At 36.6% G+C, this 18,022-nt stretch overlaps 1 protein-coding gene across 3 annotated transcripts in view; it reads left to right on the forward strand.

The window, feature by feature from the left end:
* SLC24A4 (solute carrier family 24 member 4) overlaps positions 1-18,022 on the forward strand; it is an 84,095-nt gene that overhangs the window by 27,091 nt on the left and 38,982 nt on the right. For 2 of the 3 annotated variants that reach the window (XM_085225519.1, XM_085225520.1), the window contains exon 3: positions 17,858-17,934. In XM_085225519.1, coding sequence (XP_085081645.1) covers positions 17,858-17,934 — 77 coding nt within the window. Of the gene's footprint in view, positions 1-17,433; positions 17,785-17,857; positions 17,935-18,022 lie in introns of those variants that run through there. The other variant, XM_031553654.2, reaches the window with a different exon arrangement.

An 18,022-nucleotide genomic window follows, 5' to 3' on the forward strand; every position in this document is an offset into this window, starting at 1 on the left:
TATAACTTATATCAATGGCAAGTCACACCAGGTGGTGCTGTTATGCATAAGCAATTCTTATTCCTAGCGAGCTATTGCTTTCTTGGGAGGATAAACAGCATATTAGTGCTTCATTTTTTATTCAGGATTCTCTCAAGAGGAAATAGTAGAAGCATTAATGGACTCATCTGGAGCCTAGGTCATATATTAGAAATGGTTCTGGAAGCACAGTTAAGCATAGATTTGTAAAAGAATAGCTTCGTTAACATGCAGTTTGGCTACCTCGTTTTTCATACAGTATATTTGGTTTGAATGTTTCAAATTTGACATTTATCAGCAATTAATAGGTATTATTTATATTACTGTTATTCTCATCTTCTAGAGATAATGTTAAAGAATGTACCAGCAGATCTACCTTTGGCCTTGCATCAGATAGAAAACACAGAGATCTTAGAAAAGAATGCATCAGATACAGCCTAGTATTATTAATCACATCCTTTGTGACTAGCAAAGTTTCTCAAGACTCTATTTATTTAATTTTTCTTTTTTTTCTCTTTTATTTTTTTTTCATTTTTTTATTCTTTATCACTTCTCATTATTTGTATACTTCATTCTTCTTTTCTCCAATATTTTTTTTTGTGTGTGTGTGTGTATGTAAGAAATGGATCAAACCAAATATTTAAAGCTTCTGATTTTTTACGTAGAGCTAGATGCTGATCTCTTAGGCTGTCAATATGGCTGCTTTTCAGCTACAGACAATTCTTCTGTTTTATATAACATTTGCAGTTGGAAACTCAGGTAATTGACATGTTAGAAATGTTTAAGTTGGATTATTTTGCTTGAAAACATTCAAAGTAGAGTCTTGATGTATTTTCATTCTTTTACTACTAAGTATTCTCTTTTCCACTGACCTTTTGTTAGAGCAAGACCAATACTTCTGGCTTCTTTTTAAATTGCTTTTTAAATTGCTTTTATTGTATGGAGTAGAGGCTGTTCATCTCAGTTCCTGTTGTAACCTGTTGTGCCTTAAAATAACTGGTTTTGTGACCTTTTAAAAGATGTGAATGGAAAGAGGAGGAGGAATTACTTATTATTTAGAGAGCTATATTGTAATACAAGGGAGAACTGTATATTGAAAAGGCTGGGAAGAATACGTAGGAAAATGTTGTTTGGCTTTGCTGTGGCCAGAAGTCCCTTAACACAAAAACCCTCAAATCAAAACCCAGCAAAGTCTTTATTATTTTGTTCCAGCTATGCTTTTTAACCAATTTAAAATTTATTCTAGTTCAGTATTAGAAAGGAACCTGGAACATTGTTCACTCTTGTATTTTCCTTATCTCTGAGGATCTGTAAATTTCTAAGATTACAAAAGGGATACCTAGAAACTTATTTATTGTGGGAAGTACTGCCCAAGACCTTACCTTAGTATCATGTGTGTTTATGTTAATCCCTGTTTGAGAGAGCGTGCTTAATCATGCTTTAAGATAGATCCCTAGATTAGGGCTGGAAATAAAATGTAACAACGTGACTGAGACTCAGGAAGGTCCTGCAGGTAGTGGACCTGAGACAGGAAGGCCATGGAGTAAAAGGGGAACTTAAAAGAGCACGTTTGGTGCAGGAAGTGGAATGTTGATATAAGCATGGTTAGCAGGAATGAAATGTGAAGTTGAGAGATGGAGAAGGGGCAGGAAATGATCAGGTTGGTTAATTACTCAAAAGTAAGCATATATGATCTTGATACTCAGGCTTGGTTTGGGGGACCTACACTTGAATAAATTGCCAGATGGAACTTCCACACCTCCAGACAGAGAAACATAGGGCTGGAAGAAATTCTGGGGGGTTATTTGGATTTATTCTGCTGGGACTGAGCTGGAACAAAGGCTTATATATAGCAGAACCACATGTCAGAACTCTTTATCTAAATACTTGCCACACATCCCTAATGAACATTTATTTGAACCAGTATTATAGCTGGATTTTGGGCTGTTTCTTTGTAAGCATAATTGCAAAATTTCTAATAGTTAGAACTTTAACATTACTATTTGAAGTTCCTCCTTTCTTACTTTGATACAGTTATTCTGCTGTTTAGTGCAGCAATGTCTTCTGATGTCTTCAGTAACTCAGTATATTGCTTGCAGTAAAAGCTAATGTGGGCCTGCAGTTTTACATTGGATTCAATGTGATCTCAGTTGATCAAATTCTTCTTTTTCTATTTTCTCCTTTTTGGGAGAGGAGCACAGTTTATATAGTTGAGTGGTAGAGGAAAGTGGATTGAGTGAGTAGGGGTTTACTTGTATATGGTAACATAGGTGTTTTGCACCTGACCTGACATATCTTACCTGTGAGCACGCAAGTCAGGGAAGTCAAAGTAGAAGAGGACACTCCCAGTCATTCAGCTCCATTATTCAGTGTAGTCAGAGCTTGCTTCAACTCCACCTGCAAACAAGCCGTACTGTTTCTACTGCAGCAGTTCAGTCATTCTTTTCGCTAGTGGAAAGGCAGATGCTAACTGCATCAAATACAGTGTCAGAGTTTGTGGGATTCAGCACTTCAAAATATGAAATGAAGCCTTGTCCAGTATTTCCTCCAAAGGCACAATGGCTGTTTTGCATGTATTCACATTGCGGTGTATTTAATTTCATTGCTGAATTTCTACTTAAGAAATGGGCAAAATTTGGAGACCGTTTTGTTTATTATCACTGAAGTCTGAAACATTTCCAGCAGAATTACAAATATAATATGCACACATAAGTGTAAATATAGACACGTATATCAGAAGGAGAAAAACACAGCTAACTCATGTCTGTTTGATATTGTTACCTAAGCTTTTACAGATTGAAGTAATATCAAGTGCAACTAACAAATATCTAAATGATTCAGACCTCCTACATATCAGATGTCTTGAAATTCTTTATTCTTACTGGCGTGTTTGTCTGGTAACAAGGAAAGTAGTTTTTTTTTTTCTTTCTGACTACATCATCATAAATAAATAAAAGTTAAGCTTGCTGCTTTATGTAGATACTATTATTTAATGAATCTTTAGTTGTAAAATTTCTTTGTATCTCAGTCACCCAATCATCTGAAGAGACAGAATAGTGAGGGGGGAAGCAGATGATCTGAAGTGGTTTATTCGAGGTCACGTATCAGAGTGTTGCCAGAGTTGAAAATAGAATAGTAGTCAAACTGTTATAGTTTATTAATTATGCTGTTAAAATGTCAGCCAAAGAGTAAGTTAAATTTTGGCATAGAAAAGATTCTTAAATCTAAAGAAAAATGATGTTGAATTGGGCTAAAATGTGCAGTGATTTTTCTATTTTTATTTTTTAAAGGGGAAAGCTACTATGAAAATTATCTGGATTAAGTAAATATCTCTGGGTTTATTTTACTGACCTTTGGAAGTCTATGTTGCAAATTATTGAAGTCTTGCAGATCACCTACACTACGCCTTATCTGCAAGTTGTTCTTGACTGAAAGCTCTTTATGTGATACTTATATTTGTGGATTCTTTGATGGGAATTATATTTGGACCATTTTGGTTAAAACATTCTGAACATCTATGGCTCACATCTAATGAATTATGTGAGCCAACTGTCATTTGTTTACATCTAACTCTTTAGACAGGTCACTGGGACCATCTGTGATCTATACTTCCTCTCATGCTACAGTCTCTACCTCTATTTTTTCCTCCCTGGTCTTGTCTTCCTTGGTGTTAGGCTCTGTTGGGATTTCCTTCACTTTGCTCATATTGTGTCCATGGTTGCCATTTTTTTTTTTTTGGTGTAATGCATGTTTCTTCCTTCTGCTGCCTTCTCTTCTTTATAACATCTTCAGCTCTGCTCTGATGGGTTCAGTCATAACTTGTCTGATGGTAGTTTCCAAATCCATGCCTGTTATTGACATTTTTCCCTTCTCAGATCTTAAATCTTCAGGCATTTCTTCCTGGATGTCCTCATGCCTCATTATCACATCCCTGTAAGTTTAGTCAAAATAGTGCATCATTTTGCCTCTCAGTAGTTATTCCCTACTGTGAATGTTTTGTGTAATTTCACACTCCTTATTTTCTGTACTTCTTTCTGTATGTTCTGTACTCATTTCAGTCCTCTATTAGCTTTTTTTTGTCTTCATTAAAAATCTGATTTCTTCCCTATTACGTGCTATTTTTTTATTGAAACAGATTACTCGCCTAGGTCCTTCTTCCTTATGTAGTGTTATTAATGATTTTTTTGTTTGTTTTATAACATCAGCTCTTATATTTAATTGTATTATTATATGCATACAAATACCATATACGTAGTAATTATTTTAAGAATGCTGTGAGGGTAACCTTCTACTTCATAGGATGACTTTTGTGTACACTGATTCACAGCTGTACCTAATTTGATTTGAATTATAAGTGCTTGCAAATTTAGGCTATTACTTTATTTTTAACACACACAGGCCTGTGATCTCACTTTAATGTCTCTGAGATGTCAGCATGGTAGCACTTAAAGGCTTCCTAGAAGTGCAGCTGTTGTTTAAACCAAATGCATAAAAAATGGCTTTGTCAGATTTTCTCCAAATAGTTCCTTCCTGTAATAATCTGTTCCTTGACTAAGGTGGTCATGTTTTATGTGACTGCAATTATTGGCAGGAAAATATTCAGCTTATCTTGTGACTGTGTCAGTTATTCATGAATATGCTGTTCCTTCCTTAAATGTTAACTGTAGATAATTACCATCTCCTCCCCATCTTCTTCCAGCTGCCACTACTACCTCCTCAGCCTGCTGGCACAGCAGTGCCATCCTTTCATCGGAAGCAGCTCCAGCCTTTGGTTTTCAAACAAATTTCCTCCCACTTGATGTAGTGACCCTAGATGACTGGAGCTCTCTAGCATTTGGACATTATTATTGATTCCTTAAGGATTTATATTCAGATTGCTTTCTACAGGGATTCTAGGTGTGCCTGCTCTTTTGGCATAAAATTTTAAGAGACTACCTAAGTAATTCAGAGTATGTCTACTGGGGGATTATTTCTAGTTCACCATACAGCTATGTGGAGCATAGTGACCACAATGCCAAGATTACAAACCAGAATAAAGAACCTAGTCTGACATAGATGTCTCAATAGCACTTGCACTAAGCTGAGCCTGTGTGCTTATCTTTTGTCTTTATTTTGTCTGTGCTGTTTTCATGAACTGGACTAATGTTAACCTTCCTGGTGTGAATCCAGTAGAAAAGGCCACCAGTGCCATCCATCATATACAGTGGCTCTATTGTTAACATACATTACCCAATATGTGTGGTTTTATTTTGGCTACCACTGATAGTTCTTTGTGATTCTTCAGTGAAAATAGTTCTGTAGTTTACTACTAGAGTGGTTTTTTCTGTTTAATAATAGCTTGAGTTGTCTTCAAGTTAAATAATCTTCAAAGATAATTTTTTTTTTTGTCCTTTTTAAGATAAGATCATCACATGTGCTTCATCTGAGTATTTAAATCAGTGCTTGACTCCAAATACAAGAGTCTCTTTGAAGTGGGTCTGGTATTATATATTATCTTCTATAACTGATGATATGAATTTGGGCTGATGAATTTGCAGAGTCACAGAACTCCTGGCCTGTGTGGAATCTTTGTTGCTAATTTATGCCTTGTTAAGAAATGCCCTCCCCCCTTTCACCATAAAAAAAAAAAAATTGTTTCTGTCTTTGCTGAAGTATACCTTCCCTATGTTTTTTCTAAATTCAGGATTATTTTATCTAGTTCTAAACTCATAGTTAAGACAACATATTACGCATTTTGAGTGTTTGCATTGTTTATGCTTTTGAACCTTTCTAATTAAGGAAAAAATTGTGGACCTGAATCTTGAATTGATGTAAATCGGTAAGGCTCCATTAAGTTCTGTGGGGAATACTTCTTGTTTTCAGTATTAGCCCCTCAGCAAAAATATGGTTAAGAAATGAGAATTCAAGAGAAGGGTTTGAACTGAAATTAGTTTAAATGGAATTTGTTATGTCTACCCAGTTCAGATATGTTAAAATCCCCATGTTGACAGAACAAAAAATCCGTACGATCATGTTTTTCACTGAACTACTGAAGCTGTTGATTCTACTGCAGACACATTTTTTAAATCTCCCAACTGTTAAAACTTAGGGGGAAAAAAATTAACTGAAAGAATCAAGTTATTACTTGGTCATCTGCCACTCTTGTATTAAACCAAAATGTAAGTAATGTCTTACTTCTTCACAGTAAGAACAGGAAGAGGTTTGTCTAGTGGATAAAACAACTGCTGGAAATCAATCTTGTATCATTTCCAACTTTGGTATTAACTAAACCACGCAGTTGGGAAAATCATGCATCTTGTTCTTTACTACTGAGTTAATTTGAACAATCTGACGTGGATTAGTTTAACATAGATACAAGCAACTGCTCTGGAAAACATCTCAAGGGCTTCACACAATGATTGAATGACTACGGAGTGATTGTGTTAGTGGATGAGAAGATGTGCTAATGTGTGCTGTAACTAGTGCTTCCTGACAGGTTGCCAGCTTGAGTCAAAGCACTACCGCGCCTCAAGTTAAGGATTGTAAAAGGCATAATCCATCATTAAGCAAGAAAATTATACCAGTTCTTAATTTTTTACAAGTCAGGTACATTTACAATATACATTGTACCTTGCAAACTCTGCAAATTTGATGTTTGCTTAAAGGTGAAACTTCTATGGCATTTAATTTTTTTTTTTTTCCACATTTTTGGGTTTGGGCCTTCCCCCCCCCCCCAAAAAAAAAAAAAGATTAGAAGCACATTTTTTGTTTTAAATGAAAGCTGAGATTCTTACATAACTGACTAATTCCAGGGCCTGGCTTCAAGAAAAGTAAAAAAAAAAAAAAAAAAAAAAAAAAAAAAAAAAAAAAAAAAAAATTGATTTACAACAAATTAATGAGAAGCATGGCTCACAGGGAAAAACTGTTGTGCTTCCGTTTGTTCATATGAAAATGAGATTTTCAAAGCATTGAAGATATATGGGAAAAAAATATTAAATACTTGACTCCAAAATCTGACTTCTGTATAAACCCTGAGTTTTCTAACACTGTGGCTATTTTGGATTTTTTTAAAAACAATTTAGCAAAATTCAAAGAATTTATTAGCTAATCTCAGCTTGGAGCACCAACAGCTGCTTGAAAATCTTGGCTTGCTGCTGCTGTGCATTTTTGAGAATTCTGGCTGAAGAGAGATCAGCTCAGAGGGATTTTCTCTGACTTAGTACTGTGTATTTTTATTCTACTTGTTCCTTCTCAAAGAGAGAAAGCACATGTAAATGCACGGTTGGAAACAATTCTGAATTTGCAAGAAGGTAAACTAAATGTTTGAGCAGTACTTTTTACCACTGCCTTCTATCATTTTCCTTCCATATCCATAAAAAAATGTATTTTCTAGAAAAAAACAGTTTATCGAACTCAATCTTCGCTTGATAGAGGACATCATCTATAGCTTTTGTGCCATTTTGGCTTGGAGAGTAGCACAGTTTTCCCAGATGGTTAAAATTCCTAGCTGGATTGGGTATCAGAAAAAGAATAAAAACATTCATATATTAAATATTGTATTTGATTTCCGTGCATTTAGTGAGAAACAATGATGTGTGCCAATACAGCTACTTTTAAATAAGCCATACTGCAGCTTTTGCTGAAGTAGGGGGGATTCAGAAACTTGTTTTTGTTCATTAACTGTGCTGAAGGCAGGCACAAAAGTGCGGTTTCGTTTAAAGTGCACTTCTGTTCTAAAGGGAAACTCCGGCAAAAGACCTCTTGGGGCTGCTAATTTCTTCCTTTTCAGTGTTTTCTCTACATAATCTATTCACTTATCAAGTAACCTGTAACTTTTTTAGCTATCAGCAGGTCAGATTTTATCTGTGATCTGACCTTGACTGAGATGAATTTTGCCTGTCATTTTGCAGCTTCAGTGTGGTTGTCACTTCTACTGGCGTACCAGACAGGAATTCTCCTCATATCATAGATGTATAACATAATACATAGTGTTATTTGAGGTCTCTCTTCAGCAAGTATAAAAAGCTAGGAGCACATTATTCCATTCACTGAAGAGGACAAGAAAGTAGAGCTTGATTGTATAGAGAAATATTTTTATAATGGATTTGCAAGCCAAAATGTTCAGAATCAGTGGTATTTTCTAAGGAAAACTTATTTCCTTGTACTCCATCTATATACATTCATAAATATAGTCGTCTTCATATTAAATCTATCACTGTTAGCAAGCTTTTGTTTTTAACTTTGAAGGGCAGTTTTGACTCATTGTTATGTGGCATCAATGTAACAATGATACATCTTAGGGTTAAAATGGGTGACATCCAGATGGAGCTCATCAGATGTTAAAAGAGAAAGGAGACTTCAACTTTGTTCCATATCCACTTAACTGATTTTCTTACTTGCACATTAAAGCAGCACAAAAATGAGATTCTTCCAGCTATGAAATTCTTCTACGTAGAGAAATCTGTCAAGGACTATTTCTTTCTTGCTTGTTCCTTGCATGCCTGCTGAAAGAGTTGTTTTGGGAACAGGGCAGAAGTTGGTGGTCTGCTCTGACTGCCAAACTTCTCATTAAAGCATAGTTTATATTCGGTAGCAAAACTAGAGAGTTATAGCCCATGTTTTGTAAAATCTTCATTCTTTTGTGCCAAATGTAGCTGCATTTCAACCGGGGTTGCAGATAAATCTTTAAATTGTTACAACTTTGATAATGTTTTTGGTAGGTGCCGTAACTTGCCTAGTTGACTTTCAGAGGCATTTGGTATTGAAGCCAGTCTATCATTTTCTTTATTCAACTTACTAACAGATTTTTATTGAAGTCCCCATGTAGATGTCATTGACACTGCAGACATCACAGGCTCTCCTTGGTAGCAGACTTCTGACTCTTGCACAGAGGTGAGCAGATTAGGTTTCACTAGAACACAAGTCATGTTTGATCCTCCTTCTTGTTTCCAGCTGCAAGTTTGCCTGTAAAAAAAAATTGTCACACCTTTTGTAGCTACCCTTTCATATGTGAATCATGGCATAGACAGTTAATTCAATCATTATCTCTTTTCCAAAAACTTTTTTTTTTCCTCCACCCTAAATAAGACATTGATCTTGCTAGGAAAGTCACTTTTTATCTGGATTTAAAAAGGATGCAGGTAAGTGCAGTCAAAAACTCTGCATAGGCAGATGGCTTTCACCTCAGATGAAGAAAGAATCTGAGAATCTGTTGGCCATAGAAACCATCAACTTTTAAGAAACAAAAAATGAGGGGAAAGGTGCATGGGAGAGGGGATTTAGAATGTATGATGTTCAAAACAACAAAAAAAAAAACAGAGGAAAATACTGAGTAGAGAATAGTAGTTTTTAATAGTGGCAGAAATTTGTAGTTGATTAACAGAACAAACACTAATTAGTACCATTTAAACCTTTCTACGTTATACCACAATGATTATTCAGTCCTGAATGGAGGATTAACCGAATTATTGCCCCCAAGCTGACAACTGACATGGCCAATGAAACAGCATCAGTGCTGGTACTGTTTGAACTGCGTTGGCATCTTTGACTCAACAGTGTACTGTTGACAAAGCTGGGGCAGCATAAGACAGTAAGTAAAAAAAGAGAAGAAAAGATGAAATTGGCATCAGTATCCTGGTATGTGCAATAAAAGGGATGGGAAAGAGGTGAATGGTAACTGGCGTCCTTGGGAGAGGTTTTGAAGAATACCTGCGTGCTTTGTAAAACCAATACTATAATCACAGTTGATATTCACTGACTTGAGAAATTCTGTGATTGGTTCCTAAGACTAACTGCTTATTTCACATAGGCGCAACTAAGCTGTAGAATTGAGACATGTGTGAGTATTAAGCTACACAGAACTCAATTCTAACGTGTTCTGAGAATACACCAAAACTAGGTATAGGTAACTTCACCTCTTGTCAGAACTGATTTGAAAATTCTTGTCCTCATTATTAATTGATTGGAGTGGACATCACGATTTGATAGCTGCACTGAAATCATGGATCATAGCAGATGTGTTCAGGAATATTCTGGCTGTCTCTTGTGGACCTGTGTCTTTGCAGGAATAGGGATGAGATACAGCTACATGAAGGCAAGAAGGTAATGCTACCCATAGCAGAAAATAATGTGAGATAACTAGCTGCTCCCAGAAAGAAATGAAAACTAATTATGAGGCAAATGTTCTCTAACTCTTTAAAAGTAGCTTCTAAAGAGCACATTGCTGGAAGCTAGGAGAAAAAATAAAAAAGACAGTACCAAAGCTTGTAGACTTTAAAAGCATTAACACGAAGCCCAGTATGCGTGTATTGATGCACTCTGATGTGCCGATGCACCACTGTGTTACTGTACTTGTGCATCCACGTGTCATCCCTGCTCTCATGTGTCATCGCTGACTCCTCTGTGATTTTCTTTTTGTTGGCAGATTATTGTTAATGTATTTTGTCTGATCCTTTGACATTGCCTTAATGAGTGCAAATGATTCACTTTTTTAATAAAAGAGAAAATAAATTAAATACAAGTCCAGGGTTTAATAAGGTATTAATGATACTTTTGATTGTAGCTAATCCAATCCTGTGTAGAAATTTTCATAGTTTTCACACTGGTGAAGGGAGAGCTTTGAAGGATATTTCATCAATGCACCATCCTCTTGCAATACGTATATTAAATGGATTTAATAGTTTAGAGTTGAGTCAGTTATTTGCTCCATGAGCTGCTACTTATCATTGCACAGTTAATCACATTTGGCAGCCTTCTTTTAGTTGGGCAATGCAAATTGAATTACTATACCACAGAGATATAATTTGCTCATAATTTCTACTGCATGTAAGGTGAGGACTACGGAGGAGGATTCTTATTGTGCCTCCTGCCATATGGTACTTTGCCTGGAAATAGAAAGTTTGATCTTTGGCTTCACGCAGCATTACACTGATTATGCACAAATGGCTCTCAAAAAAGTTGGGTGGTATTTCATGTACTTTTGTTGTACTTTGCTCAGTGGTAGTATAACCTGTGAAAACAGATTACTAAAGAGTTATCTTTAAAGGAATTTCCTGCAGAATTTTTCAAGCACATGAGTGCATTTCTTTGAATTGTCTATTCTGGGTTTGCTTGATACTGGTGCCTAGATTATTATTCTACAGAATCTGAGCTGAGTATTTGAGGGAAAATCCACATGCCATCCTGCTACAGAGAACTAGAAACAGCTGTCTAATAGGAATGGGAGCTTAAAGCTTAGTAAGTCTTATTTTTTCTGGATGGCACCCAGGTTTACCACTGAACTGTGGTGGCAGGTTGTTTATTTGCTGTTTTTTTTATGCATTGTTTTTTTGTGGGTGTGTGTGTGTTTGCTTTTTTTTTTTTTTGGCATTGTAAGATTTTAAATTTAACAGTTTTCATGTATGAAAGGACTTGCTGAGTGTGCTTTTTTTTTCTCCACTGACACTTCAGAGCTAATGGCATGTCAGCACATGCAGTTGGAAAGGGTTTGATTTCTGTGCGATATTTTTAATGAATTTAGACTGTCTGTATTTCTGTAAAAATGTGGTTTTAGTGCACACGTGATTTCCTGATAACTATTAAAATTTAATGTGCCTTGTTTGGGAAAAGGAAATGCCTTGTTAAAAAGGAAGACTTTTGTATGATATTTTGTATATATGTGCACTAATTTCAGCATGATATGATCTTCAGGTTTCAACTGCTAACAACGAAATGCTTAAATAAAAGAAGTCAGTACATTTCTATGAACAAAAGTGACACTGCACCTTTCTAAATTGCACAGTTGCTGTCAGAAAACTGAAAGTATGTTATAAAAAAAAAAATCAGATGAGTGGATTATGACATTTATCAGGACTGACATGCTTATTGGACTATTGTGAGCTCACCACAGTCATTTCTGAGATTGTGACTGCTCTATCATCTGAGCTAATATGTGAAATGGAACAAGGGGATGACTCTCTTGACATCTTGACAGTGGAAAAGAGAATATGGGAAGAGTTTCTTCCATTGATTCAGAGCGATGACCTGCTTTCAGTAAAAATCGTCCCTGTGTGTTGATTTTGAAGAACACAGTTGGCTAAAACCACAAATGTTTTGAAAGCAAGGGTGATTCTAAGGCATACTTATCCAATTCAGAGCAACTCAGCTGACACGGGGACTCTGCATTGTGTGGGGATGGTAGGAGTGGTGATTTCCTGGCTTTCACTCAAATCTTCAAATGGATTATGTTGGTGTGGAATTATGAATTAGTGCAAGTTACAGTACCAAGGAGACTTGCGATTTCAACTTCTGGTGCACAGACTGTTGACATTTTACTGCTGATGCCTAGTAACAATGCATCCATTTTCAAGAGAGGCATCCAAAGAAGCTCATTTCTGCACACAGTGAAAGTTGGTGTTCCATAACTGAGGTACAAATACACGTAGTTGAATGTAACACCCAGCCTGAGGAAGATGAGGCTCTGCAATGTAAAAAGGAAATTGCACATAAATATAAACACACTAAGTGCAGAGTTGACTAAAGCTGCTTGCAGTACTTAAACAAATGGTACTAAATAGAAATATTCTATCTGACTTATGAGTATGCTTATGGAGGGAGATAGCGTGGAAGTATTGATTCTGCCTTTTGCCTGTCCTTACTCTCCTTATACATGTGCCCTGGGTGAGTCCAATGGTGGGCACACACAGAAAGCTAGGAGTAGATATCACAGCTTGTATATGTAATGTATCCTGACATGTCTACCCAGGGCAGAGGAGGAACGATGTGCAGGCATTTCAGAATTACAATCAAATCCCAAGTTGGAGGAACTGCACAAGGATCACTAGGACCTACTCCACATGAGACCACCCAAAAAGCAAATTACGTTTCTGAGAGCATTGTCCAAACATTTCTTGAACTCAGTATTGCAAAAAATTCCATTCAATGTGAACTGCTATAGATTAGCAGAAAATATTCCCCAAGAACTTTAACAAAGAAAAGATTTGTGTGTTATTTGCCTGATCACCTTCATTGCAAAGGCAGAGGGGAGCCACTTGATAGTGTATTTTCAAACAGCTACAGCTCCTTTCTTCCTATGAGGAGAAATTAAAGAAGTGTAACATGCTTGAACGTTTAGCAGATATTAAGAGTCAGCTTGTTTGTTGCCTGTGTGAGTAAATCAAGAGCTGATAAGGTGAAGAGATCACGTGTCAAGGCAGGTTATAAAACCTCAGATCCACGTGGTCATTGAGATGTTCTGTCAGGCTTAGGAGATTTTGAAATTTAACTTCATTGGCAGACAGCCTCACATGGTATGGACAGGGCATATGGGAACAATGCTCTGTTGGAACCCAGAAGTAATCTGGTAACAGCCTAAGCACGGGCCAGTGTCACTGGCATGCCTGGGTTACCCCTGTCTGCTGCAGATCAGGTCTTCGTTCCAGAGCCAGGCAGACATCTTAAGCTCTGTGGCTTTTGTGATGTGCTGTTCTGGGGCATGCTATTTGCATACTTGTGTTAGCTCCTTAGCCACAGGCAGCTCAGCCAGAGCTTTCTATCAAAAGTGAGTCATCCTTCCTGCCATATTATAATCAAGATGTTTTTAATATTTTCAACATTTGGGGTAAAAGGTGGCAGTGTCACCACCTCAAATTCGTGGTTAGAGAAGCTTTCCTTGTGTCCCTGCTCATGTCATTTTTGGAGAGGGGGAGCAAGCTGCAGAACAATCACAATTTCAGTATAGACTTGGCCTTCTTGTGCCCTCCCTTCCCCCTGTGCTTGATAGGTTAAGCTGCAGGAGTCATGAGTTTGCAACAGTACCAGCAGGATAAATATTTCTGTATTTCTAGATGATTTAAAGAGGATTGGTGTATGTTCTTCTCCTTTTTTGGCAAAAGTTAGCCCTGTTAGATGTACTGCTCTTCATTTCAGCTCCTCTTCCCATCTGTTCTGTCTCTTTTCAGTGAAAACTGAGGAGATGTAGCTCCCACTCAGGCTGCCAGATCGCCACGTCTCCCGTAAATGAGAAAATATCTCTGCTGAGGTAGAGCAGTGCTTTCCTGCCTGTACCCACCATACTATAGGGTGTGGGCAGAGCAGAAACACAGTAATGACATATCCTCTTTGTTAGCTTGTACAGATGAGACAATACCACTGCCCTTTGCTTAAGTGATGAAGATACCCAGGCCTGAGGAATCTGAGTCCAGACAGTCTTTTCGTGATCAACCGGATTACCAGAGCTGTGGATAAGAAAAACAGATCTGTGTTTAAAATCTTGAAAACACAATACAGTGAGTAAATAAGGAAAAATACAGACTTTATAGACGATGATTATTCAAAATTTAGATTATCTGGATAGTAAAACCATGAAAAAAGCAAATAAGCTAAAAAGCTGCAGACTTTACCTTGGATATCGCTGGCAGATAGCCATTTCATTAAGGATGAAATCTTATTTAGCAGAATCCAGAAACTTGTTTAATTTCCCTGACTACTAAAGATTCTGTGGTATGTATTAGAAGAACTGCATGATATGAGTTCTGTTTAGAAAGAAGTGCTACATTAGAGAGAAGCTGCCTTTGTGCTTATTCATATGAAAGTACTTCTCTGAAATGAGGAGGTGTTTAGTTCAAGCAGCTATTTATTAGAAGTACAACATCATCTTACTCTACATATGAACCATGTTGGTTTGTAATGAAGCTGCTTTGCTTTTCCTTGGCTTCTTTCCTTCGGAAGTCTTGGCTCATTTCCCTCTTCTTTTCTTTGACATCTTCTGGTCTTCTGATTTCCTATTTAGTATCAACTTTGCATAAGTGAAGTTGCACTAGCAAGATACTGTTACTGTTTTTTATTACTGTTTCTTGAGATTTTGGTTTATATTGGTTCAACCACTGTTAGTGTTATGCTGTAAAACATTCTACAGCCAAGGGAAAGAAATTGCCGGCTGGGTAATAGCTCCCCTGATGACACATTAGTTTTGCCAAATCATGCAACAGGGAATATTCCCTCTGGGTGGCAGTAGGAGAAATGATGTTTCTTGCACTGTACTTGTCATGGTGGGTACAAACCTTTACAAACTTTCCCATTTTGTGGAAGGATGCACCCCATACTGTAGTTCTACTTCAGCATTACTGGAGACTCAGACCAGGGCTATTATCTCTGCAGTCCTGGGCCATTGCTGGAATACTTGTACTTCTGCAGCCCTGTTTCGAATGGAGGAGATGAAGGACAAATGGAGAGTGTAATAAAGAACGTAGTTGTTTAAATACATGGTTTGTATGCTCCCATGTTGGTCATGGTATTTTAGCCAGTATTGCAGGAAGGACAGAATCACCAAGGTTGGAGAAGACCTACATGATCATCCAGTCCAACCATCCACCTATAACCAATAGTACCAACTAAACCATGTCCCTCAGCACAACGTCCAAACATTCCTTGAATACCTCCAGGGTCAGTGACTCCACCATCTCCCTGGGCAGCCCATTCCAGTGCTTGACGACTCTTTCAGAAAAGTAGTAAAAGGACCATATCGTAGAGAAGCATGTATAGCTTATATACAGTCAGAAGCTGTAACACTCTTTTCTCCTGAAGAAGAGGGCTCCTTAATGTTTTTTTAGTTATTAATAATTTTAATTAATATTAATTTTTAATAGCCGAAGTTTTATTTAAAACATATGCTTTGGGTGCTGATTAATTTTTCCTACTCTGCATTTCATATGGTAGCAAATAACTCCTCTGAGAAATTTTGCATTTGGCAGCAAGTGAGGCTGATTAGTTCTTATATTTTTGACTTTCCAATATTGCTCCAAAAGGATGTTCCTCCATAATTGCCACATGGAGGGAATGCTATTACTGAATTTTACTAAATTGTATACAAACTAATAACAGTACAGTATACACTACTCTAAGTATATACATACACTACTCTAAGTATATACATATATATATATATAGTAGTATATGATATACAATAGTAATAGATTACTACAGGAAGCCCACTTGACTGTTAAATTTATATAAGGTTCTTCCAGTATCTTAAAATACTCATCTGTAGATAAAGTCACTGCAGATTGCTGCATCTTGACCAGCAACTTATGGGTTTTTCTGATGTTCACTGTAAATACAATACCTCAAGACTACAGTGCAACCAGTTTTCTCCCACTTAATGTTATATTTCTGCTGTCATTTTCCTTGTTTGCAGGTAAGCAATGAAAAGCTGTACAGAAAGGAAAGTGGCATTTTTTTTTTTTATTTTACAAGTACTTTAGCTTGTTTGGATTGATAGGCAATGCCTTTTACTCGTGGTATGACTTGTATTTATACAGCAATTCTGTTTTGTAAGGCCACAGATCCACTCGCGTGCAGCTCACAGGCTGTGATGTGCAGTTATGCAGCAACCTGGGTCCACTCTCTTGAAACAAATCCTGAAAAGTGCTGGTGTGCTGATGATCTTTAGGTGCAGAGGTACTCTGTATACTCTTGAATGGCATTCTGCTTGTTCAGTGGTTACTTTCATTTTTCCTTGTGGTTACAGAAGGAGGACCAGAAATACAACATTTACCTACGATTAGAAGTATCAGAAGTATCTAAAGAAAATTTACAATAAATTTGAACGATTTTTGTTTTCTAAGATTTAAAAGAAAAGAAGTATCTTTATCTTGGAAAAGCTACGTTCAACATATGAAGTGCTAATTCTGGTTCCTGTTGGAATACAATAGGTCTTAGTGAGAGCAGGTCTTAATGAAAGGCCTACTGAAATCAGTAAAGGAATTGCAGTAAGTCATTGTTGTTGAATTTTTAAGTGTTTTACTTATTGTTAGCACTGTTAGGCAAACTGTAGTGATTTTCAAATAGTAGGTTGAAGAATTTAGGGAGATTTCACAAAATGGTAAATTGGACTTTTGGAAGGAAGGTAAGATTTATGTATATAAGGTTTTAAAAACAACCTATTGCCAAAATATTTATTCCAAGTTAATGTGTTGTAGTGGACAGCAAGTGAAAAAACAAGCTATGAAATCTCTACCATTGCATACAAACAGGGTTCAAATCTTTATGAAGCTAAACACATGAAGCATGTGAATATATCTACTACAAACAGGGTGTTTTTGTACTTATAAAAAACTCAAACACTTCAGAATTGAAAAGTAATTCTAGTCTGAAACTAGAGTGTCCTCTCACTACAGCTAAGAATTTCAAGTGTGTTTGGTGACTGCGGGTAACTCAGTCCCTTTTTCACCCTCTTGCCTCTGTGTTTAACATAAATTCTTCAGTTGAACTATACAACCTCAATGCCACACAAAATTAATCCCAGAACTCATGACTTCGCACATTCCTATGGTCCACATATTGTTTCTGTTTCATCTCTTCTTTTGCTAGATATTGATATTAGTCTTCATGGGAAAATTCTTGGAATCACTTTATTCTTTGTGAACAATTTGTTGTTTGATTTGCAGAGTTGTATAAAAATTTGTAGTTAAGAACTTGATGGATTGTTACAGTCACTGCAGAATATTTCGGAGCAAGTCACACTTAAAGACTATTATTTCAGAATGATGTTTTTAGTGCCTGTGCTGACCACTTTGAGGTATACTTAGAGAGCATTCAGGAGAGTTAATTCTGAAAATAAGGCATTAATAGTATGTCATGTTTGGTACTCTAGAGGTTAGTTTAGGTGACTAGTATGATGGTAAATAGTGACACCTATAATAGTTTCAGTTCTCTGTTTTTTTCTACAGAGCAGAAAAGAGATTCTGATTTGGCAGGTTGTAATGTACTAAGTGGGAAGATACGCTCACGTTTGGTCATATTTTTCTACAGGTATATCCTTATTCTTCAATATTCTGTTTGTAGGTCCTGTAAAATATATAAAATATGTATACTTCTGTTTCAGCCATTCATGAATTTCCTGAGGATATATTCACAAATAAAGAACGGCAGCAAGGAGGGGTTCTCCTTCACATCATTGCTGTAAGTTTTCTTCTACTGTGCTTAATTTTTCTTTTTCTTTTATTTCTTTTGTAAGATATTGATCATGTTAGTTACTGATCATTAACCC

This window comes from Meleagris gallopavo, chromosome 5 (genome assembly GCF_905368555.1).
Source record: "Meleagris gallopavo chromosome 5, MGAL_WU_HG_1.1, whole genome shotgun sequence".
NCBI classification, from domain to species: domain Eukaryota; kingdom Metazoa; phylum Chordata; class Aves; order Galliformes; family Phasianidae; genus Meleagris; species Meleagris gallopavo.